The 26,111-nt window shown below is 39.6% G+C and overlaps 3 protein-coding genes across 7 annotated transcripts; 2 read left to right on the top strand and 1 right to left on the bottom strand.

Moving 5' to 3' along the window:
• The first annotated feature begins 578 nt into the window (after positions 1–578).
• On the top strand, positions 579–2,262 carry LOC102722829 (bZIP transcription factor 11-like). The gene has a single exon (XM_040521194.1). It carries the CDS (start codon positions 1,448–1,450, stop codon positions 1,907–1,909), a length of 462 nt encoding a protein of 153 aa, XP_040377128.1. The 5' UTR covers positions 579–1,447; the 3' UTR covers positions 1,910–2,262.
• A 6,310-nt stretch (positions 2,263–8,572) lies between these two features.
• Positions 8,573–17,876, bottom strand: LOC102722366. 5 transcript variants are annotated; one of them, XR_001549694.2, is made up of 9 exons: positions 17,621–17,876; positions 16,486–16,814; positions 16,290–16,375; positions 16,030–16,176; positions 15,179–15,281; positions 14,365–14,477; positions 13,573–13,684; positions 12,892–13,246; positions 12,245–12,798 (listed from the first exon to the last, which is right to left on the bottom strand). XR_001549694.2 is itself a non-coding variant. In XM_006646775.3 (8 exons), the coding sequence occupies exons 2-7, from the start codon at positions 16,760–16,762 to the stop codon at positions 13,592–13,594; spliced, it is 819 nt and encodes a 272-aa protein (XP_006646838.1). In that variant the 5' UTR covers positions 16,763–16,814; positions 17,621–17,874; the 3' UTR covers positions 8,573–9,457; positions 13,573–13,591. The 5 variants fall into 5 exon arrangements, 4 of the variants coding, with proteins under 4 accessions (XP_006646838.1, XP_006646839.1, XP_015689487.1 ...); XM_006646775.3 differs by lacking the exons at positions 12,245–12,798; positions 12,892–13,246 and adding an exon at positions 8,573–9,457 and having other exon boundaries at positions 17,621–17,874; XM_006646776.3 differs by lacking the exons at positions 12,245–12,798; positions 12,892–13,246 and adding an exon at positions 9,487–10,523.
• Positions 17,877–22,813: 4,937 nt separating this feature from the next.
• On the top strand, positions 22,814–26,073 carry LOC102721051. Its single transcript, XM_006648222.2, has 6 exons — positions 22,814–22,855; positions 23,643–24,677; positions 24,783–24,845; positions 24,927–25,147; positions 25,428–25,531; positions 25,695–26,073. Exons 2-6 carry the CDS (start codon positions 23,645–23,647, stop codon positions 25,807–25,809), a joined length of 1,536 nt encoding a protein of 511 aa, XP_006648285.1. The 5' UTR covers positions 22,814–22,855; positions 23,643–23,644; the 3' UTR covers positions 25,810–26,073.
• Positions 26,074–26,111: the final 38 nt, after the last annotated feature.

Below are 26,111 nucleotides of genomic sequence, written 5' to 3'. Positions count from 1 at the left end.
CAAAATAAAAGGTTAGGTTCAAAAATTAGCTGAGGTAACCATTCACTAGTGGGTTCGGTACTGCATGCGCACTATCATAAACATAGTTTTTCTTTTACCATAGTTTTCGACATATTCACACTGTTCCATATTATAAGACTTTCAGGCCTTAATTATATTAATATATATCAATAAATTTAGATACATATAGAAAGTCTTATAATATGAAACTGAGACGAGTAGCAGTTATTGAATGCTTCTCACTCTCAACTCTCGACTCTCATCTATTGCAAATATTATAAGACCATAATTTGTTATTATTTTTTTTCTCAAACCAACATGCAATTATACGACTACAATTTCGAAAATTTCACATTCCCATTCCCGTTCCAATTCCTGTGTCCATTCCCATTCCCATTCCCATTCCCGGTTTGGTGGCGATTCCCTTCCTCCCTGCTCTGCTCTGCTCCGCGGGAAAAAGAAAAGAGAAGGCCACCCGGAAACAGAGCGGAGCCGGAGCCTCGTCTTCCACCTCGCGTCGCGTCCCTCTCTATAAATCCACCTCGCCTTGCTGCTCCCACACCCCTCGATCTCCTCCTCCCTACCAACCACCACCACCATCTTCTTCTTCTTCTTCTTGGTCTTGGCAGGAAGAGAGAGGGAGAGAGAGAGAGACCGCGAGGTGTAGCTAGCTAGAGTTGCATCATATATCAGTGGTGGTGGCTGGCTGGCTACTGGGTGAGCTCTAGGCTTTTGCCACCGACCGCTCCGGTCGAATCCGGTGCTAGGAAGCTACTGCCTGGATCCTCCTCTTTATAAGCTGCGGCTGCACTGCCCCGGCCGGCCGCCATTGGAGAGAGAGGCGAGCTTAGTTGGCTTTCCTTGATGCTCTTGTTCTTGCTGCTCCGGCCGACCGAGTGAGGGAGAGGAGGAAGAAGAAGAAGGAGGAGGCACATGCTTATTCCGTTCGTCCTCGAGTTCCTGATCGATGTCGCCTGTGATCAGTGAGATCCTCCTCTCGGGGTTTATGATCAACTCCACACTCCGGCGCCGCACCCATCTCGTCCAGTCCTTCTCCGTCGTCTTCCTCTACTGGTTCTATGTCTTCTCATAAGCCACTCGCCCTCCTCCTCCTCCTCTCTCTCTAGCCTCCTGCGTTCTCAGACTTCTCTCTCTAGTAGTCTCGTCGTCGTCGTCGTCGTCGCCGTCGTCTTCCTCTGTGCTCGTCATCGTCTTGGTGTGTTCTTCTAGCTGCTGCGTTTTGGTTACAGCGTCGTATATATATGCACTTCTTCCTCACTGCTGCTAGCTTGTGGCAATCTAGCGAAGAATTAATCTTAGTGTCGTGTTCTTCCGAACGGAGAGGAAATCAAGGCGAAAGAAGAGCCTTTCTTGCAGCTTGATCGCTGTACGCGTGTGCTTGTGCTGTTGCAACAAGAAGAAGAAGAAGAGAGAGAGTTGGTTCTTGATGGCTTCTTCCAGTGGGAGCGGGAGCGCGGTGTCGGCGGCGACGGCGGCGGGGGGCTCGTCGTCGGCGGCGGAGGAGGAGCTGAGGGCCCTCATGGAGCAGCGCCGCGCCAAGCGGATGCTGTCGAACCGCGAGTCGGCGCGCCGGTCGCGGATGCGGAAGCAGCGCCACCTCGACGACCTCACCGCGCAGGTCGCCCACCTCCGCCGCGAGAACGCCCACGTCGCCACCGCGCTGGGCCTCACCACCCAGGGCCTCCTCGCCGTCGACGCCGAGAACGCCGTCCTCCGCACCCAGGCCGCCGAGCTCGCCGCCCGCCTCCACTCCCTCAACGACATCCTCTCCTGCATCAACAGCAACGGCGCCGCCGCCGCCGCCGCCACCGACCCGCTCCTCGGCTTCGACTCCGCCGCCTTCGACGACCTCTTCAGATCCTCCCCCGAGATGTTCCAGCTTTGCTAGCTTAACACTCTGAAGCTGCCATGGCAGAGAGAAGAAAAAAAAAATCATCTTTTTTTTCTCTGATGCTTTTGGTGTTTCAGGTTTACTACTTGTGATGGGGGAGTGTGAAAATTTACTGTACTTGCCACTGTGGGTAAGCAACTAAGCACTGCACCTAACTAAGCTAGCTGCTAGAGCTAATGGCCTAATTATCTTGTGTAATTTGGTAAATCAAGTGATGGTTTAAGCTAAGCCTGCATCATCATGTACTCCAGCTATGTAAGGGATTTGAGGCAGTAAGCTTTCTGTTTCTCTTGTCAAAAAAATTAAGGAAGTGCAATATATAATTACTACTATCTCTCTCTAGTTTCTCATGGTATATTTGCTTTTGAATGGATCAGTGTTTGTTCTCTCATATTTTACTAGTTACTGCCTTGGAGCAATCGCTGAACTGTGGTGAGATGCAATATTATGGGGATCCAATGTTATGTTGGTTCTCAGCAACTGACTCAGATTATTGCAGCTAGTATATTTTTCTGATGCTCATGGACATGTTGGAGTAGTAAATCCCCATCTATCTGCAAGAAATTCTTGTTAATATTCCACCGGTAGTGGGAATAATCAGAGTGTTAACAGCCAGTCTTTATGATTGGAATATATATATAACTGGCTCAGTATTCTTCTTCTCTTTCTTGCTGTTTCTTTTGGATTTTTTTTCTGAATTTTCATAAGTACAGTACTGATGGTTATTATGCAGAGAGAAAGAGATTCTCAAAATTACTCCCTTTGTTTTCTTCATCCCCATCCTCTACCACTACACATCTTTTCTGTTGGTTCTTGGGAATTTGATTGCACTAGAAGACTGCTTTCTAGTTGTCATGTACCAACCAGCACTGTTGTACATCTCTGAAAACTAATGGCAGCAGCAGCCTAGCCTTGCATTGCATGCATGCCTGCCTGCCTGCCCCAGTGACAGACAACTCTTGTAGCTCAGCAGAAGCAGCACACAGATATTTCATCACCTCAGCTCAATTCATTCATTCATTCATTTTTATTTTTCATCTGGCTCCAGCTCACATGATATATCTTGGTACCCACCAAACCACATGCATCCTGGTGATTCTGCTGGCCACACATGAATCTGATCTTCCAGTGGCTAGCTATAACTTGAGTAACAGATCACCAACCACTCCCTGCTTGTAAATTGTAATTGACAATTGTAAAATGTATAATGCACACCATGCTAGCTACCTACCTACCTGTTCATGTACATACACCAGTTACCACACTACACACACTGAATTCATGCAGTGCAATGGAATGGAATGGACCACTGCAATGCAGGTGCAGTCTCTGCAGATGCAATTGGTGCAATGGACCTGGGCTAGCTTGCCTCATTGCCTGGGAGGTTGCTACATTGATGGAGTAGAGCCAGCTCTCACCAGAGTGGAGATTGCAGAGGACATGCTGCAAAAGGGAGGGAATCAAGGCCAAGAAGGTGGTCTCACCTCACCTTGCCTCAGCCACCACCTTTCCTCCTCTCCACCCACATATTCATACATAAAGAGGGAAACAAATATCAGCAAGAACCACCCAAGAATATTCTCCTTCTCCATCTCCGGCCGTTGTTCTGGTTGGCGGCAGATGCGGCGGCCATCCATCGCCGGAGAAGTTCGGCGACCTGAGATGCGCTTCTAGCGCAGTTGGCAAAGGTGTTCGTTGGTGAACCTTGCAGCCAGGGTTTGAATCCTGAACCCTTACCTTTCGCCTGGATTAAATGAAGGGTTGGAAATATATGTGGCTCCTCCTTTCTTAATTCCATTGGATGGCTAGCTCCTTCTAGCCATCCCAACATTTTTTTTTAAGTTCGGCGACCTGGGTCAGACGAGGACTTGATGGTCTCGTTTTTCAGGGTTCTTCAGCAATGTGGCTAGCTGATGTTCTCTGAATGTAAATGCACAGGCTAACAAGTCTTGTCAGTGACATCCTGGAATATATGGGCATGATTGGCTTGAATTGATTGGGGCTTCACTTCTATTAAATGACATATGTGCCATATTTCTTCTCCTTGGTCAAGTGAATATCACCCAACAACATTTCTGTTTGATCTGGCTATATGATGTGTACATATGTATATATTTGTGCAATTTTTTTTAAGTATGTTGCTTGCAGAAAAGACTCAGGTCCCTGTAGATTATTGCAGGAAATGCCCCTAGAAAAAATATTAACCATGGACCTTGGTTCTCTTGTTGGTATCTTCAAAGATTCTCCATGTACTCAATGGCACCAGAGTCACTTCATTTCTTAAATAATACTTTACCATGATTTGCTGTGTCAAAAAGTTCTTTATGATGTGTGTGTGCGTGTGTGTGTGTGGAAAAGAGAGAAATAATTTAGTTAGATATTTGTCCATTATATCTTACCCTTGTCAGGAGATTTTGTTCATATACATTTGGCAATTATTGTTAATTTGTAAATATGTAGATGTAACTGAGGATGGAAAAGAGAAAAGAGAAGAAAAGAATATTGGCACTGCTGATTTTAGCTTTTGGATCATAGTGTCAGTTGAGTCCAAAGGTTGGTTCATGCATTATACATGAGACTAGTGTAGTAGTATGCAGTGGTGGTTGAGATAAGAACTACCTCTCTTCAGAAACTTGACATGGACCCGGCAAAAGAAAAAATTAACCCGGCAAAAAAGAAACTTGACATGGCAAGGATGCTAAGGAATTTAAGTTTTTCTTTTACTGAGTTGATAGATTTTCAGCTTGTAAAACAGCCAATAGTTTTCTAATACAAAATGCTTAATTTCCATACACATGATACAGAAATATCTTATCTGGAGATGGAAAGGTTATACAGAATAAACACTTTTAAATATACAATAGGATTAATTGTCCGAAAAAGAATTGGAATAAAGGCTCCCTTAACAATTCTCCGGGGAATAAAGAGAAGAATGATATTATTCAAAGCACACTAAATGTGGGCTAAGACTGTTGCTTACAGAAGATAAGAATATAATAATAGTGGAGCTTCTTGGATGTAAATCAGATCTTACCAAAGCATAGTGGGTACTGCAAAAATGATCTATCATGCTGAGATATGGCTTACTGGAATTAAATAACAATCTTTTGATTCCTTCTTGCAGAAACCAAGGCTTTGTCCACTTTTTAATCACCTCAGCAGATTGTACTTTGGCACAATTGAATACTGTATGACCTGCTGCAAATGGGTTTATTCATGCATTAACCTGCTTCTTGTGTGTTTCTTAATCCCATGTGGCCGGTGATGCCTTATGCTTAGCACTCATATGGAGGGGTTGGAGACAAAGGCTGCAGTGTTCATGTTCAGTCACATTGCTCCATCAGTACCTGAACAGTACAAGTCCCAGATTAGATTCACTCATTGCTAATTGGATGATTTAGTATTTTGATGAAGTTTTACATGATGCAATGTAAATTCCTTTATTTTTGAATAATAATTAGTTTATCGCTACTAAGTCAGCATTGGGTTGATTCTAACCGATTCAAAGTAGCATTTGAAACAGAAACAGGTCAGGAATAAGTTCTTGAGCCTGATATGAATCGGCCAACATCATCAATCCTCATGGGTACTTGCACCAGATTCTGAAATCCGACGCGTTTCGAAGACTTCCCTGAAGAGCATAAAGTGCACAGATTAAAAATTCGAAACCAGGACCATCTGATTCTACCAAAGAATTGCATAGACAATTGGCAGAATCTGAATAAATTTGTCAGCTTCCCTTGCATTTCCATGTTGCAGGTAGCCATCGGCCACTGGAAAATATGCGTGGTCGGCCTGCTTTATTGTTGTTTTTGGGACAACTTTTCTGCAAATGGAAAAAAGATAAAACCAAACAATACGCTCACACATGCAAGCTGCTCCTCACTTTTGTTTGCTACATGTAACTGAACCTGCATACATACTGCTCTGTAAAGTAGCCATACCCCTCTCTTGTTATACACATTGTTAGCTGTTACTCTGTTACTTTCACATTAGTATATGGTTTTGACACGCTACATGAGCAAAATGGAAGGCGAAAAGGCGTTATTATTGCTGCGACGCACGATGAAAGAACCCATCATGATCATGTTGTGAGGTGCAAGAATAGGGTTTGTGATGTTCAAGGAGAGAACCAAAGCATCAAAAGCAGGCTGTTGCAATGCCATAAGAAGTTCTTGCAAAATTTGCAATGTGCATTCATGGCATTCGTGGAAGATGAAGGTTGTAATAGCAACTTACTCTGAAGAGTAGGCAGGGAGAGTGACTGCTGCTCACATTCATTTGGAGGCCAGCCAATGAGATTGTGGCCACTGATTGGATGCGGGAATTGCAGAAATTGTAGAAAGATAAAATCCTGGATAGAGGGAAAATGTCAGTTTTACGGTTGCGTATAATTCAGTTCAATTTAGAATGATGGTCCAACCTTTCTGAGAGGTTGAAGCTTATAGGCATCTGTGGATGTTGACTGGCTAATTCATACAGACCAACTAGCTTAGATGCATCAGAAATGCACCAATTTAGGCTCCATTTGACAGTGCAGTAGTGCTGTGCTGTGTGCTAAAGCAGCATTTGCCTTGCTCTGAAAGGATTAAAACCACCAGACTGCATAAATGCACTTTTCAATCTTTACTTGACAGCCTTTCTGCTCCTGACCTTTTTGCAATCCCTTTTGCAGTTTTAGAAAGATTGCAAGAAAGGAAGCAAAGGATTCCTTGTCTAGCTCATCTGAGTTAAGAATCCCAGAATTATCTTGATGGTGAAGTTCTTGGCTGGGAAGATAATAGGGGAATTCTCCACTAATCTGTTCTCTCTTCAGGATGAAGTGAGCCTAACTGATTCACTGCTTCAAATGGCTGGTTGATCCATCCAGGAGTATGAAGTATGAACACTAGCTCTCCAGATTGACATCCCCACTGATTCCATTGGACATCACTCTGTCTTTTTGCATATTATTAAGCAAATTGGAGTTGCAAGTCGTTGTCAGAGACAAATTGAATCGACTGTTAAACAACAGTGCTTGAAAGCAATTTTCTGGATCTCAAGTTGAGAGAAACCTTGAGCAACTCAAATGCTGTGAGTGAAGAGGCATATTGGTCAAAAGGGTTGTAGATTATGATATGATATGACACATGATATCTTAATTATCTCTCTAGAAAATCTTTGACATGAAATTTTCCGTTCCAAATACAGGATTACAGAGCTCCTGTCATCATGTGGAGGCACATATTGTTCTTTTGGTGAAAGATGAAAAATTATCTAATTTTATTATAGATATTTAATGGTATAAACGATAGAATAATATTATAAAGTTGAAAATATACTTTACAAATATGATATGCTTAACTTCACCATAGAAACTTTTGCAAAAAAAAAGTTTATTAGTTTGAAAAGTATGTGTGTAAAAGCTGAAGAAAATGCTAAGAAAAATCAACTAAAAGGACGCAGGGATGTCAAGGTTTGATGTAGCATGACATATATTCCTTCTTGGCTTGGTGCAAAATCTTGATCCCATCCATAAACCAATCAGGTTTCTGTTCTTGTCACATAAATAAAATATATTCACAACATATGGTATGGCACATAATTCATGCCATATGTATGGATATATTTGTTAAATGATTACATTATTTGCAATAGTGCTCTGTAATTCTATCTGTTGTCTGCATGGGATGGAAAATTAAACTTGACATTGGTTTTTCAGGGGGGAGGAGAGAGAGCTTTTCATTGATTTCTTGCTATATATGACAGGATAACTATAGCTATCAATCTTGACCTTCAATTGGTGATCGCACGACTAGAAAAGAGACAGGCATCACCATACTGTACGGAGCAAGGACTGAAGCTCCCTTTGTACTCTGTCCGGTATTTTTTATTTGGCGTTAGTTACCCTTTAGATCTACATTTGGCTATTCTTCTTATTTAATTCTTTTTTAACTATGTAAAATTATATATCATGATTAACATGCATTTAATAATAAAATAGATAACAAAAATTAATAATTATGTCTTTTTAAATAAGACAGATGGCTAAATATAGATCCAAAAAGTCAACAGTATCAAATAAAAAAATCAGAGGTAGCCGCTGATTGATATAGTTTCTTCCGTCCTTTAAAAGTATATATCATGTATGTAATTGCGAGGTAGTGAGACCTATGGCCTGGTCTCTGGACCATGAGCATTTATTAACTAATACCCAAATCAAGTCTTGAGTTCCTCCACCTAAAGGAGATACAATTTGGAACACTTTGGCTTAGGACAGCTGAACAAGTCTCCATCTGTAACTGTCATCCAGCACAATCATAATGCATCACCATCAGGGTAGCATTCAGCAACTAGTTGGCCATCAATGCCTTACCATGGAGAACAAATTGCAGGGATTCTTGCCAGATTAAGCACAGATGGTAACTTGCTTCTGGGCTCTTGCTGCAGCAGTTAACTTTAGACTCCACCATTAGTGAGTGGGTCTTTAACTTCCAACAAAAGCTTGAATCTTGCATAGTTGCATCGGTTAGCTTAATGACTCAGGATTAAAGCTAGCATAGTTGCTTAAGGTGGTGTGCAAAACAAGAAGACAAGTAGAAGTTCTTATTGCTGTGCACGTGTTCATGTTAGAGAGAACATCAGCTCTGTCAAGACCAAAGAGCAACAAAGTTAAGCAACTGTATAGCAAGTTGTGTGAGCAGTGATTGTTGCAAGTGTAGTTGACCTAACATTAGAAACTAATAATGGATGGCTGGATTGGTGTCATATCTGTTTAGTCAGATTTATGTTGCTTGTGAGCTTGTCTGGTCACCCAAGGAAAATGAAGAGTTTTTTGGGCAAAATAGTTTGTAATGCTCAAGCTAAAAGATAGGGTCACCGCCAATAACTTTCAGAACCCAGTTCATGTGTCCATCAGAATCATGTCCACTTTTGCACATGAGATGGTTCCACTGGATCCTTATGACCAACTGTCCACTTACAGCTGTTTGTTACATTATGAATTTGTGACAATGCAGGCAGAAAGGCAGGAGTACTATCCTACTAGTACATGTATGCCCTTGATTTCAGCAGCATATCCCAAATCCCAAGGTACCAGCAACCATAGAAAAAATCAGAAACGGGAGAAACAATAAAAGAGGTTATCCAGTACAATTCCAGCATGTGCAGTGCAAATTATGAAGCCAGAAAAGTCAAGCAAAGCCTGCATACGTCTCTATTTACCTCATTTTCTTATCTACTCATGTTTATTGTGAACGTGAAGACACATGTAATATCTAATAAAAGGTCCATTCGAAATGACATCCTAGCATTTTCTATCATAATCCTCATCATCGATTCAGAATCTGAGGTGACTCACCTTATTCTCCTTTCGGGTGAGAGCAATTTATCCTACATGGGAAAAAGAAAAGGAAACAGCTCTAAGCTCAGACAAACATGTCTTCCAAAACGCAGATAAACCCATTTGTCATGCCTTCTAGATGATACTCATGCAGAATCAGCCTTGTGGGTTTGTATCCGAACAGAGGGCTTTTCCCATATGACCATTTTAGCATTGACATTTAGCTGAAAAACACAAGAAAAGTAAATTTTACCATGTAACTTTAAAAATATGATAAAAAAAATATAGTATTGGCAATCACTTTTCCATAAGCAGCATTCCCTTATATTAGATGTTGTGATACAGTTTTCTAGTGTAACACAGATGAACCAAACAGTATAAGCGGGGGAAAGGAAGTAGTTAATGTGGTTAAGCATTGCAATTATTGTTAATGATTCAGCAAAGAATTTAAATGGTAAGAGCATTTAGGGCTGCTAGAGATGAATCTGATGGGAAAAATGTACGGCATGAACCGATTCTCAAAGTAAGACGTCTACCACCCAATATCAACATTTTCAGTTCTTCACCAATTAAACCCAACCTTACACACATGGGTAATAGCACATTGTGTTGGATAACAGATAAACAATGCCCTATCATGAATTGTTCGTTCAGATGCATCAACAAGGTATCTCAAGAGCAATAAATGGCCCTCTACATAATCATTGCACTGACCGTGACAGAACACAGCTGAAAATAGTTGCGACTTGCGAATGATGAGGGACTCAGCAATGAACGTCTCTTTTGATGTGTTCCTCTGTTCTAATTGTTTTGTGAACTCCCACGGTGTAACCACTATCCAGATAGTGTTACAGGCTTGCTGATGATAATTCAAGCTATCGAGCTCTTTTTTATCCCAAGAGAAGGGAAGAATCTTTGGGTCCTGAACCCTGGTCCCTAGAGGGACTAGATAAATTATAAGGACCGTGCCTACTGTGATGAAGAAGCTCATAATTCAGCATCAGGGTAGCACCAATCATTCTTGTTAAGTATCATAAGGCATATTTCATCCACAAATGAATGAAGGGAACAGAGAATGTCAAATGACTTATAAACCACAAAGGTGCATGATCCTGATATGCAAGTTGTGAAGTTATGATGCCTAGATCTTAACCATCAAAAAGTGAGGCCATTGTGAAGGTACTTTTATTAGTGATCAGTAGTGGCCAATCAAATATTTGTCTTGTTGATAAATGGTGCTGACATTTTTTTTTCCTTCAGGCGAGTTTTCTTGTTGTAGTTGTCATGTTTCTGAAAAGAAACAAACAAGCTAGAGGTGACAAGGAGAAGAAACAGAAAAAGAAAACGTTCACAGTTGGCAAATCATCTCCACTCCACAACCCATATAGGCTAGGCTGGTAGCTAGCAAGCATGGATATAAAGTTGAAACCTGGGAAATGGAAAGCAGTTTTGAACCACCAACAAGAAACACTAGCATGATAAAGAACTTGGTAGACCACATCGATAAGATTTACATACATACAGATAAAACTCATCTTTGTAATCTTGTACTGTTTCCTAAAGCACGGCCCTGAGTTGCCCAAATTTAATGTACATAGGTGATGCAAGTGTTGCAATACATAAATGCAAATTCAGCCTTTTGATTAGTATCCAGGCGTACAGATAAAACTCATCTTTGTAATTTTTTATTTGCTAAGGCACAGGATAGAGCAGAATGATGGTTGGTTTATTGTATGCAATTTAAAAATATTAATACAGGGGGTGCAGGGGGATGAAGGGTGTATTAGGTAAAACCAACAAAGTTCAAGACCACCAAGAACTAGCAAACAAGACGGCAAAAAATTGCCAAGAGAATGTTTGCTAAGAGAGAAATGCTTTATTAGTGGATGTGAATATAACAAAAATAGTACTCTCCAGTCTCTACCCATATATTCTGCTACTTTCAGAAAGATGCCTGCAAGACTACCAAATTTATATGCGTACAAATTATCAAAAGATGGAGAATATATTCTTCACTTCTAAAGTGGCAGGCAATGAGAACAGAATGTTCGGTTCAGGGAAGATAACTGATGAGAACATGCTTGCAAAATTCATCCTCAGACGCTTTTTTAGAAAAAAATCCTAAGCTATCCAATCAGAAATTGTAGCAGCTCCAACAGAAAACTGATTGGTTGCTGTACCGTTCTCAGCTTTACATATTAGAGCACAAGAACTCAATGGAATAAAATACTTTATTTTAACTTAAAAAATGTGTTGCTGCAATATCTCAAGGACAAGTTCTTGATTTGTAAGTTCAAAGAAAATATTTATGTGCTAATTTTGTAATTCCTAAAGATTCTCTGACATTGATCCAGACAGTAGGTTAGAAATTTCGGGTGTCCAAGAAATCTGTTTTTCACGAATTGTAACATCCAATGTATATATACAGCACACCAGCTAACCAATTATGCTTATGTTCTTCATCCAAGAGGGTTAATGCAAGTTTGTATGGTTTTGATTTCTTGAGAATTGCTAAAACATTCTAGCACAAGTCCAGCTGATATGTGGGGCTAGTCCAAGTAAGCAAGCACATTATCAGGCCTTGCTGGGCCAAGTTGGACGTGCCACTGGAACATTGACAATGAATAAGCATTTTAGATTTATCCACCGTTAACAAATTTTAGCATGGAACTGGATAGGAGTAGAATGTAAGCAAGGTAGTCAAAATAATATTAAGAAAGATGGAGGGTTAGCTAGTGAGAACCTACTTATGGATGTTAGGATTACGGCCAAAGTTAGTAGGGATTTGCTCCCAGATTTCCTATTATCAGTTCACCAATTTCCTTGACTTCCCAGCACTAGGCAGGCAGGCAGCCCCAGCAGGATAGGCAGCAGATCTTTCGTGAACAGAGGAGCCAACAAGGGAGCTTAAAATAATTATTCCCATGTCTTCAAGGCAATACCATAATATAGGGCATAACCTTAGATTAGGAACTAGGGACTACTCCAAAGATAATGGCTGATCCATATACCTTACATGGTTGTTCCTTCATTCAGCAAGCCTTTCTGCTTGACAATTGTTTCCCACAATCTTGTCCCTTCTTACAGTTTTCTTCCCTCTGATACATTGTCTCCGCTGCTATAAATTCTTCCCATTTTCCCATCTTCTCATCAGGTGTATTAATCATATTTTTGTTTGTCCTTTCTTAAGCCAAGTAAAATAGCATTGCAAATAATACAAAAGATTAATCAGAAATTAACCTGATTTATGCCAACAACAATTGATTGATTTGGTTATTGCGACGTACGAAATGTAGTTTTGGATCAGAATAAGAGGTGACCTATGTTTGTTTCCCTTTTTTCCAGCTTAATAAAGTTTGTCCCGCTTTTGCCGGCCCAGCGAGAATAAGAAGGTGAAGCTATGAACATGTATTATCTACAGCTTATTCATTCAGAATGTATGCATTCTTCATGGTTCCTGGTATATTCAAATCAAGCCTGTACATCCTTTGTGGTGGGAAGTCTTTGGATTGTAACTTGGATTAGGATACAAAGAAAATTTTAAGATTTTGAGGTGTGTATGAATCTGTTCATCAGAAACCACATCAAACATGAGGTATCAACTCCCCAAGGACTAAATCCAATTGGATTCTAGAAAATGTGGAAGTTCCAACCTTACCTACAATGGTTCACCGTGGAAACTAGGTAACTGGTATGCAAGACATCTATGAGGCTCTTTTGTGCAAGTTTCTTCATCTTGCCGCAATGAAAGAACCAATTGGCAGTAGCAAACCTCAGTGATTATAATATGTAAAGTTAGTACAACCAAATAAGTGCAGTGTCTCTAATTTAATAAAATCCATGGCCAAGTTGTCCAGACCAGTGGATAGCCCTGCCGCAAACAAATCTTCAGAACTAAACAAGTTAATTAGATTTGCGAACTCATCACAGTGAGAAGAGATATAGTGGCACTGAGGGGAACTAACAAGGCCACAAGGAGGAAATTCGTTATTTTGATAGAGACAGCAAGGGTCCTGGATAATCAAAGTAATGACTTGTGAAGTAATCAAGGTATATGCAAAATCTTGAGTAGTTCATGACTCATGGCAAAAAGAAATACTTTAGGCATCATATGCATTGCACGTTACAAACTAAACTGTAGAAGATGACCAAATAAAGATGTCTGGGGTAAAATTTGGATGTGTGGTATGCTTGATACCGCATTTTATTATTTTAAGTGGCTAATTGTTAATCAAGATCTGTGCTACCTATAGGATGCAAAGAGAGATCTCTCAGTAAGTAGGGACCACACCAAAAGATCTAAACAGACATTTTAAAGCACAGGTGCTAAATTTCCTACCTGAATTGATGATATATGCTCAGTATAGCCCCAGAATCCTCAGCTCTGTAACATGGTCAGGATCAAGGTCAGGAACTCCATCAGTTCCTTCAAGATCCTCTACGATATACTCCTGCCATCAGAGGAATATCAACTATGAGGAGTGAACAAAACTTTAAATACAAGCTTTATGGGGTACAATAAGAAGATAATATGCCATGAGCAGGAAGGGAACCACGTGTGGGGCAATTAAGGTTCAGATCCCATGTGGCAAATAAAAAGCAATAACAAAGACAATGTTCTAGTCCTAGGATTAGAAGAATCTTGGCTCCACCCCTAGGCCCTAGCCAAGTAGCCATAAGCAAGGAAAAGGAAAGAATGTAAATGCAACACCTTTTTCAAATCATCGAAAACTGTCAGCTAAGAAAGACTCTACATTATACCATAAGAAGCCCCTCTTTTCTGTTAATTGCTGGGCCATCATGGTCTACCATTGAATTATTGATTGGGAAGTCTTTTAACCATTTTTACTAATATACATACAACTGATTTAATTTCCCTAAAACAAGACAACCTTGCTTTGGCAAATAGAATTAAGAGTCTGTTGCCAACTCATGTATGGTTGGAATATGTGTAAAAGATGATAAAGAATTGAAACTATGCATGCTTAGTTTACAGTCTATTATTTTGTGCACATACAATTGAACATTTGATGGCACTACTATTAACATATCAATGACACAGTCTACTTCTTAAAAATGAGAAGATCAATAAATGAAAATTATGGTTCCATCTTTGTGTTCTTTAACCAACCTTGGTTAACTCTTGCTTTGCAAGAACATGGTAATGCCGTTCCGTGATCCTCTGCCCACATATTATAGCTATGAAGAATCCATACAGCAAGCCAACCAAAACAATAGCCAGTACTGCAATTTAAGTAACGCTCAATACGTTAATTTTTTTCTCAACAAGTTTTTAACGCACAAGTAAAGGATGTACTTCTTATTCATATACACAGAAAGTATTCACGGGGCAAAGCATGCATATCAATACTTGTGCAATCACATGCATTGAGTTACATGACAACAAAAGTGAGATATGTGCCATTTGCGTTCTCATCTAATCTGCCAGTTGCTTTTAGCTCCCTTTGAATATGTGGGATTTTGCTTTAAATATGTTACGTTTTGTACCGTTTTCTACAAGATTGTAAGAACTATGGAAACAAATCCATCTGATAGGCATTTTTTGTGATTCTATTTACATAGAGATCACTTAGATAATCATGGACACCCAACACAAAATGTAATATAGGTTATCTTTCATCTCAGAGGAAAATTCTAAAGAAATTGCAATGTACAATTGGTTCGGCACCATATTTTTGAACAATAACTATAAGTATGAATTGAAAGATGTACTAGAATGGCGAGGCTTTCTTATATAAATGAAAGACCCATGTTGACAGTACATGTCATGAATTGGATCAACATGAACCGATCAAACACAAGAAAAGGATGTAAGTTTTTTGGTTCTCTATGAGTTTTCTAGATAAGAAGCAGTTCATGACATTTCGAGATTCTCAGGTGTGCACAGAAAGTACTGTAGATATCACTCTGGAAAAATGGCTTGCCTGCCATTGCATAAAAAGCATACGGATGCTCTTCATAACCAAACATTTCTCGCAGTTCATCTCCATAAAATCTGTATACCAGCATACCCAATAAAGCAACAACCTATCAGATAGGAAAAAGAATAAGATTGTAAGATAAAACAAATATGCACCTTACAGCAGCATATTGTGACCATTTACAGGTTTCTTTCTTGTGAATTTGTTTAAAACATTTATTGTGCAGTTTTTTGTTTCTCTATATTTTGAAAGAATTGGTGATGTCAATATATATTGTTAAATCATTACAAATTCACACCTTAAAAATACATGCTGCAACCATCTCATTCTTAATTTATTACTCATGAAAAGGTCTCTTGTTCTGTTGTTCATAATTTGAGTTGAGTATGTAGCAAGCAGCATGCTCATTTTTCCAGGGTAAATAGTGGGGGAACAATCCTACTGGGATGTATTCATATAATAAAATATGTATACAGATCATCAAGACCAGAAAAACAGATAACGGTAAGATTGAAAGGACAAGATAACTAAAACTGGAAATAAAGAAAGGTAAACTAAAACAAGCCCAATATTGAGTAATGCAGCATGTATAACAGTCTATACGACTCACTGTTTCACTGACGAGAGGAAGTTCTAACTCTTGAGGATTTAACTATGAATATTGCAGCATGTACATCGACAGTAGAGCACATGTTCATAGTTGTATCAACAAGAGTTAAAACTTACAGGGCAGAAACATATATATCAATAATATTCAGAAGGTAGAGCAAAGATTGCAGGAATCAGCATTGTTATTGGTTCACTAAAGAAAAGTAGTTTGTTCCATTAGACTATAGAAGGTGTGGAAATCGTACCAGCTGTACAACAAAAAAAATCAATGTGTGATCCCTAACAACCAGAAGTTGAAACTTCAATCTCAACCACCATCGGTCTGGAGGAACATTTGCACGAAGTAAGAACGCAGCCCGACACTCAGTGCAATGTGAAAAGGCAAAACCTTCCTGGCGATGTGTAGCAATAAATTGGGTCAAAACTGGATTAGGTTAATGATTAACTGGATTCTATGATGGTAAGGTACATGCAGGGTAGCGAGAAAATGTTCATGAATCCATACCTTTGTTGATCTCCAGTTATCAAGACAGGATCGATGCACATACTTCTGTGTGCCCTTGCAATGGCAAGGTGCAATTAAGTCATCGCCTGCTTGTAGTGGGTATGCAACAAAATCAGATCAAATGCAAAAATATCAAAATATCCCAAATCCTCTATGCCACTCCATAATAAAGAATAATTCAAGTCACAGACTGAACCTTCACTATCAAGGCAAATCCTGCATTGTGGACAGTCTTGAATGACAAGGTGGGTTTCTTCGTTAGCATCAATAGTTTCAATGTCTTCCTCGACACCAAGTGGCTTGATTTCACATGAAACTAGATGCTCTGTGGAGCTTCTTGCTGTGCTTGATTCAGAAACTATCTGCTGTGAATCTGGCACTTCTGCATTATCACAGTGGGGAGCAAGCTCTGTTGCTTGATCTGATTGAGTGGCATGAGAAGCCAACTGCATAATGAACAATACTGAAATCATGTCCGGACATTATCAACCAAACATTCCGCCAATCATATGTTAAAATCAAATCCTGCAGAACAGAAAGGAACAATCACCTAATAATAATTAAAAGATTTAGCATATAACTGAGATAGTATAACAGTTTTTACTCTGCGTAAAGTACAAATCACTTGATAGGTTGCACAGAATTGGTTAATCATGATGGTTTGAAAAAACGGATACTAGTAGCCTCCTCTTTGGTTGGCAATCATGGACATGGAGGTGGTAGGTTACACTCCAAAAGAATATGCTAGTAGGACCATGTGCTGTTCTTGGCTTTTTTTTTTTGGCAAATTTGTAAGCAAAATCAGTATAATTTATTGAAAATGCGTTAATAAATGAGTTCTTGCTACTTCTGTTCCACTTGCATGTCCTGCTGCATTCCTCTACTTTACGGACTCTGTTACCACCATTGGCTTGATTAGATTTTAGAACTTAGCAGTTCAACGCATCAAGTAACTTCGAAATGTTGGAGAATTCAACAGCAAACATCAGCCGGCAATTATGGATACCACTGCTGTGAAGACTACATGGGGACCAGTGACTAATGCAACTCTCCTCAACTCAGCAAAGAAAAAAAAACCCAAAAAGGTGGGAATCCAATTCCAACAGCACAAGTACTTGAATCAGTATATCCAGTACCAAATCACCTCATCCAAGTCTTCGCCTCACAGCGGATTCCACATCCCAATTCCGATTCCCCCTACAACCGTCTCGAACCAAATCACACTACCACCGCACGCCTCCCGCTGATCGGTGGTAGGACGCGGGCTCTCGAACCGAAGTACCGAACCAAATCAAACCGTAATCACGCAGGGTTCAGTTGAGGCTGCTTACCCATGCAGCCCCCCACACGCAGGAACGGATCTCCTGTGGGGGAACGAGCGAGGCGGCTGCGGGATCCGGAAGAAGGGAAGAGATAGAGAGACAGAGAGAGTCGCCGGAGGTGAGGTGTAGGTGGGCGCTCGTGGTCGTGGGCGGCGGCGCAGCAAACGGCGGTGGCGATCTTCTGGAAGGGTGGAGACCGGGAGGAGGGAAGAGGGGAGGTGGTCAGTCAGCGCGGAACGCAGCAGAGGATCGAGAGGGCCGGAGCTGGTCGAATGCAACAAAAACTAACACGTCAAACGTGATTAAACAAAATAATACTACCTCATTTGTATTTAACATCGGTGAACTTTTTACGTAACCCTCCGTTTCATAATATAATATAAGATGTTTGACTTTTTAGTTGTAAAATTTGATTATTTATCTTATTCAAAAAATTATGAAAATATCATTTATTTTACTTGTGACTTAGCCTGTTATTTTTTATATTTGCACTAAATTTTTAAGTAAAACGAATAGTCAAACGTTATAACCAAAAAAGTTAAACATCTTATAATATAAAACGGAGGTAGTATACATCATCTATTTTATTCAAAATAATTTACATAATTATTAATTATTAGCGGATCCCTCATACGTTGCAACGGGATTTTATTAAAAAATATCATTACGATGTTATTAAAGTATATTTAATAAAAATAGTTTGATATACAGGTCTTATGTTTTTTTTCTCTTTCAAATTCAGATGTGAGTTGGTGGTAGAATAGGTGAGATATTTAACATCACACATCACCATCACTGCTCCTTTTTACCTGAGTATATGAGTAATTATTTTGGTGTGGTTTACTTTGTTATCACAGTTGTTTGAAGTCTGACTTATAATTATGTATGTTTGCATAAAAAATCAATAAAACAAATGGATTAATGTATATTCAAAAATTACCAGCACCGAATAAAAAGGCATATAGAGAACTAGCTCTCTCTTAACTTGAGGATTTTTAAGGTACCCATGAATTCATGAGTATGAGCCGTTCGTTCCTTTAGATCTAACAGATCTAATTTTATTATACTATATATAGTGTGGTAAAAATTTATATAAGGATAAAATTAGAACTAAAATATATAATTCTGTGTTAAATTGTGTGTCATGTATCATCTTAAAATTCATAAATTGATAAATATAGCTTACCAAAATTTGAAATAAAAATATTTATATACGTATAAAAATACATAGTTAGATAAAAATTTACTCCGTTACTACTACCGTAACATTGTCCCTAACTCGAACGGTCAATCTATTTTGGAATTTTGGAATAGAGGGAATAAAAATAGTATCTTAGCGAAATAATAAAGAATATCAGCATAGAAAAATATAAAATACTAACTAGTGGAGTGTTAAACAGCCGGACAATAATTGCCGCCGTTATACCGTAATAGGCATGATTTATCCTGGAACATTACGAGCATGCTGTAACTTGTTGTATAGTACTTCCTTTGTTCTAAATAAAACTCTATCATTAGTTATCTAACAAATCAGTATAAATATAAATATTAGAATGTCTTTTATTTTTAAATTTGTCAATGTATTTGTTCCTTATATTTTCAAATTTTAATGCATTTGTTTTTTTGACAGATGGATGAAAACTAAAATGAACTCTTTGTGGGACTGAGGTAGCATTAATTATGAGCTAACATGATATTGGTGTTTGTAACCGTATAGGGACGTTTGGTTAGCAGGCATAAGATTGGGAAGCCCAAACTTAGGCTTATATATATAGTATCTCATCGTCTCAGACAACTGCTATAAGCTAAAATTTAAAATTTAAACTTTAATTTTAGAGTTGATTTTTGTAATTTATTTTATGACATTTGCTTTTGAATCATTGTAGACGTATATATAAAAATTTTACCTACGAGTTATTTTTCATCTAAAAATAAATCATTTCACTTTTTATTTCAAAAAGCTAAACAATGGAAGCCACAGTAGTTAGCCTAGCTTAAAAATGATTATTACCAGAACTATGGCTTGTCGAACTTTAATTTAGTGTCAAATCTTTATCACACTTGTGACCAACAAAACATGAATGACACATGGCACTTTGTTTCATGAGCCACTCGTGTATGTGTAACCGTGGGTGTGTCGGATGCATGAACGTCCGCCTACTGCTCAGGCAAGCAAATTGGAAAACGACGCTTGGTTGATACGGTAGATGTTGTCACGTTGCGCCCAATCACATGAGTCTGGCATGACTTTTCCTTATTTTTCTATAAATATATTTCAAACTGATATGAGAAAGTTTCTATACCAAATATATAGATGTAGAAAGTTTGTGCATATAAAAATTACATGTATAAAATCTCTCTATGCACGTAGTTTATACTCTAGATATAAAACCTCTATATAGACCAAATGTGTGTATAAAATATACATTTATAAAGTTTCTCTTTAGACGGTTAATATATACAAAGTATCTACATAACAAATACATATATAAAGTTTGAATGTGTAAAGTCTTGGTACGATACTTATACGTATAAAGTTTATACGTACAGAGAGTCTGAAAATCACCACGCGTGGCACTGCTAGACCGCTCATAACTCATTAAGGCCATGTTTAATTCCCAAAAACTTTTCTCAAAAATATTACATCGTTTAGACACCTAAATGAATCATTAAATATATATGACCATTAAAACTAATTACACAGTTATGGAAAAAATCACGAGACGAATTTTTTAAGTCTAATTAGAATATGATTAGCCATAAGTGCTACAATAATCAACATGTGCTAATGATGGATTAATTAGACTCAAAAGATTCGTCTCGCGGTTTCCAGGTGAAATCTAAAATTTGTTTTTTCATTCGTATCCGAAAAACACCTGCCGATATTTGGTCAAACGTTCGACGTGACCTTTTTACTAAAAATTTTTGACAACTACACGAGGCCTAACATATGCGTGCCTCCACGTGCATAGCCTTGTATGTTCCAATTTCATTTTGACATTTTCCTTTCAAGTTCGAAAGAGCACGCGTTTTCTCGGCCTAGCCACTTTCATATCATCATATGGAAAACTTAAGAAATTTTTTCCACCAAAGCTTTATACATGAATACTATACCTTGCACATATAAATATATAGGAGTACAAAAGTAAAACATTTATCAAAAGGATCGATAAGATTTCTACGTAGTTTTTTTTTCACTTTGAAACTTTCTATGAGAGTATTTAAAAAGACTTTACACCAAAAATGTATTTTTAAATAAATATGTTTTTGAATTAAAGATGTACCGTAAAATACATAGACACAAACCAAGCTGAGATAAACAAAATAAGGTACCGGTGCCTGTGGGGCTTTAATGTACATGTGGCCTATATGGCCCATTTCATCCTCATACAATGGCCGACCCGGTACAGAAAACGTAGAATAGATTAGTATATAATTAATTAATTAATAATTATTTAATAAATATAAAATATATTAATATGGTTTTTTAAAACAACTTTACTATAGAATTTTTTTTAAAAGGATACATCGTTTAGTAGCTCGGGAAGCGTGCGTACGGAATACAAGAGGGCTAAGATATCTTAGCGGCTCGCGCGAACGCGGCCATAGTCCATCTAAAAATCATTTATATTCTTTTCCTAGCCCATGTACACTGGCCCACATGCCATTCTTGAAAAGTAAAATAGAGCATAACTGATGTGGCTCAAGCCCACATGCTAAAAAAAGGAAATGAGAAATGCGCGCCAATAGGTTCGCGCGCATTTTCTCAAGAGACATTTCGCTTGTTTGCCTCAAGCAACTTAACTTTGGTAGTAGAAAACCCCTGCATAAATGCCCTGTCAGTAACATGGAGAATGCACCCTCCATGCATACATAGAGAATTAGAGAGATATATATTCATCTAACCGTTAGATGAACTCTGAGGGACCATAAAAGATACTGCACAAATGAGCCACGAGAAAACAAAGTATTTGGTTGGTTCAATGTGTTATTCTACTACTATAATGTGTTGCCTTCAATTCTTTATCCAAGTTAGGCCACGTTTCGGCTGCCTCTTGCTAACCCTTGTATTCTATTGTTTCCCGTGCACATGCTCTTTAAACTGTTAAACAATGTATTTTTAAAAAAATTATAGGAAAATTACTTTAAAAAATATTAATCTATTATATATTTTTTATAATTAATAATTAATTAATCATACACTAATCTATTACTAAACCTTCCTCCATACCGAGTGCGGCCTTATTTTCCTTTTGTTAAAATGTCTTGTCCCTCATATGAAAATACTATTGTTCCTCTCGAGCTAATACAAGTATGTGGCATGTGACTTTAGAGTTAAAATATACGCTTGTAAAGCAAAATGCACTCTACACATCCTTATCATTAGAACATTGTCAACAATTTGCTAAGCTCGAGCGAGATAAAAACATCTATAATATTGTTTACGGATAAATACATCACCATAGTACGAATTTTGTTCCTACTTTTAGTGTTCCTCCCCTAGGCACATGGAAGACAGACTACAACAAGAGAAGAATTCAAGTGTGTGTTATGACCACATCAAACACAAAGCCCACCATTTCAAAATTCAAATCCACCAAAATCCAAAAACCAACCACCTTCAAACCAAAAGAGTGGGAAAAAGAGGAAAAAAAAAAAAGTTCAAAACGTCAAACGCAAGGCCGCTCGCCCCGCCCCGCTCCTGCAATTAAAGTCTAAATAGCTAGCAAGCAATCCGGACCGTCCATCTGTCCCATCCCTACGATCCTGTCCCCACGTTGCGGCATCCGAGCCGCGCCCACCTCCGCTCGAATTCAAAAAAAAACAAAAAAAAAAACAAACCCCGCACGCCGCAATAAAAACCACCACAGCACGCGACGAACGAGCGCGGCCGCCTCCCCCCTCGCTCCTCCCCCCCTCCATTTCAAATTCACGCAAAGCTTCCCCCCGCCTCCGCTCCCCTCCGCTCCCCCACCCGCCCAAACCCTAGCCCCGAGATCCCTCCCCTCCCTCCCGGTGGGCCGCCTCGTCCGCGGATGGACCCCGCCGGATCGGGCGCGTCGGCGGCGGCGGCGGCGGAGGAGGTGGAGGTGGAGGTGGAGGTGGGGGTTCTGGATGCCCGTGCTCGGGTTTCTTGGTGTTGGGATATGGCGGGTTGGTTATTCTGACGTCCGTGGTGCGGGTTCTTGCAGGAATTGGGCGGGGCGGTGGCGGTGGCTGCGGAGGCGGCGCTCGGACTGGGAGGTTGGGTTCTCTGGCGCTTCTTTTTTTTTTTTTTATTTCTCTCGCGTCTTGTTTCCTGATCTGTGCTGGTTGTGTGATTTTAGCGCGGGGGTGATCTGGAAATGTAAATTCTTTTCCTTTCTTGCGCGGTAGCTGCTCTTGAAATCCTGAAGTAGTAGGTAGTACGGAGTACTTCATTGGCGCGCAGCGCGAAAATTTCGACATGTGGCGGTAGATTATGAGGTTTCTCTACAGATCTAAGCGTATGACTAGATCGACTCTTCGATTAGCCTGTCTTGTAGTTATAGCTCAGAGTTCTTGGCTAACAAAATTGGAGAGTGAACTGACATGATGAACTCAACACATTTCGGTAGCAACATGAGTCTATCTTGGATGGTTGGATGCGTAGAATGTGCATTTGATGCATTCAGGATGGAACTATAATTGACAATTGATTGCTGTGCTGTGGAAGGTTGATAATTCACGAGCATTACTCTTTTTTTGTTGTTGTCGTAAGTATTATGTCAACGTCGATGCTTCATTCAGACACGAGCAATGTTATGGTCCTTGAGCAGGTACCGAGATGTACTAAAATTTTAGTGCACTAAAATATTTAAGGAACTAATTTTATACTAAAATTTTATTACCTCTCGGTGCCTAAAATTGCTCTTTAGACACTGTCTTTACAGTCTTGGCCAAAAGCTGATTGAAATTTGGCACTCGTACTCTTGTATCTCCCTTGTGCTGGCTACTTCCCGTAATCTTGCACTGCTAATGCTCATCACTTCTATTGTTCTACATCCTGTAGATATGAGGGTGGGGATTGCGGAGTCGTCAGATCAAGCAAAGTCATGTTTACATCCACATGACAAGAAAGATACACCTCAGGTTACTGGTCAAGGAGCCACGAGAAGTGAAGATGGAGAGCCTTCATCAGCTGAGGCTGGTTCATTTCTTCAGCCAGAGGCTGCTTGCCTCACCTTGGGCCGTGCTTCTGATGCAGCACCAGTGGAGAATTTGCATGACAGCAATCCTTTGGTGTGTGACAAAGAAAACATCAGCGCAAACCTGAAACCTAAGGCTGATGCGAGACATGGCGAGAACAGGATGAATCCTGCGCCCCTTGGATTGGATCTTAACGTAGTAGATTGTTCAGACGCAGCGGAGCTTAATCCCTTCTTTCCTTACAAGAAGTTGGGACAGGCGAAAGTCAGTGATCCGTCAGAGTGTGGTAGCACAACCGGGGCTGTAGAGGAGAGTGAGTCACACAGGAAGTGGAGAGAAATGAAGCAGAATGGGTTCCTTTCTTCATCTCATGGAACTGCAGTAGTACCTAGGCCTCGTGGTCGACCCGGCAAAAGGAAAAGAGATGATGAATCCAAAAGAAACTCTTTTAGTCAGAATGAACAAACAAACAAGTTCATGAAGGTTGCTGCTCCTAGTGGACTATTATCTGGGCTAAACCCTGGAATCATTAACCATGTGAGAAATAGCAAGCAAGTTTACTCCATAATAAAGGCTATGGTACACTCTGAGAATCTTGAGAAAGAGAACCAGCCAGTCTTTGCTAGTCAAACAGGAGAAAGAGGGAAAGAATTTATTGAGAGGGCTCAGGAACAGAGATATGGGGCTAGTCTGATGAATTGCCATTTCATGATGAAAGGTAGCAACATGCCGTTTCACCCAGGGCTGCCTACTGCGTCACAATTCTTTCCAGAGGATGGTGATGATCTGAAACTGCAACTCTCATCAGCAGTCACTATGGTTTCAGACAGGACCTGCAGTACATCAGCCGATGATGTTGCATCAAATAATGATTACATGACTTTGTTATCAGTAAAGGGTATACTTCATTTCTTAGCTTGTCAATTATGCACTCACAAGTCACAAGCACTGCACTGGTCACTATTATCCATGTCTGACAACTGCTTTGCCATTTGATGATCAGCGGCCAATGTTGCTTCTCAGTGGTTGGAGCTACTACAGCAGGACATCAGAGGGCGCCTTGCTGGTAATAATTCTTGAGTTTTGAGTCATAATTCAAAGCTGTAGGTCATGCATTATACTTAACATGCTCTCCTTATCCTTGAAGCTTTGAAGCGCAGTAGGAAGAGAGTCAGGAATGCCCTTCAGACTGAACTGCCCTACCTAATATCAACAGAATTTGCATCTAATCAAGAGAACGAACCATCCATTATACATTCTTCTGAAGGTATATCTACTAGGAAAACAGTTCCAGAAGCACATGTGGCACGATGGAGGTCTCTTTTTATTCAGATGGACAGAACACTTCAGGAGGAGGGGATGCATCTGGTGAGTTTTTTCATACGAGTATTTATTAGATGCATAAGGACTTAGTATTAAATTATGTTATTTTCCTCCTTTAGTGTTGGCTATACCTAACAAACAAACCGTAATGTAATATTTGAGGTCCATTTCATTTGTCTAACATTACTATAAATGCAGAAAACTAGGATATTCATGCATCATTACCTTTATGACAAAAGCATGCACATTCATTCATTTCTTTGTGAGGCAGATTCATTTTTGTAAATTGTATTTCACTCCTGACCATACCAAATACCTGTTGCAGGAGAATCGGTTGAAGGAGGTGCAAGAAATGCAAATGAATTGTGAGAAAGGGCTGAGACACATGGCTTGCGAGGCTCCATTTGTCGGACCGATGGCTGAATTGTGGTTAGTTCATCATCCCTTTTGAACTTATTTGATTTGATCCACCCTTTTCTGGTTTCACATGCAGAGCCGTATGCACTCATACAACAACCAAATGTCCTCCAAATCTTTTTCAGTCTATGTGCATGATATCTTACTGAAATACTACAACTATGATGTCTTTCAGGAAGCTGAAGAACTCGGAGACTCCTGAGAGCGAGTGGGCAGTGCAAGCTGCTGCCGCTTCCATTTACTCGACGTGCAGCCTGGTCATGAGAACTGAGAACGTGCCTTGCTTCTGATCTTACAAATGGAACTAGTTTCTTGCTTCTTGTTTTTTCTTTCTTTTTTTTTCTTTTTAACTGATCCTTTTTTTTAACCTCAGCGTTGTGTTGTCTTCTGTTTCTTTTCTTTATCTATAGCCTGGCAAATCAAATCGTCTCCTGTTGAGTAAATCTGCAGTGGTTTGTGATGCACTGCTTCATGTAACGTGAAACTCTCTGTAACGTCTGCAGTTTCCAACTTACAGTTTCACAGCCGCGTGAAATAACAAATTTCTTTCTGTATATCCGTTCTGTTTTAAAATGTTCGGAGAGTAAAGCTT

Source organism: Oryza brachyantha, chromosome 2 (assembly GCF_000231095.2).
Source record: "Oryza brachyantha chromosome 2, ObraRS2, whole genome shotgun sequence".
Classification (NCBI taxonomy): Eukaryota; Viridiplantae; Streptophyta; class Magnoliopsida; order Poales; family Poaceae; genus Oryza; species Oryza brachyantha.
This window is presented reverse-complemented; position numbering and strand designations above follow the sequence as displayed.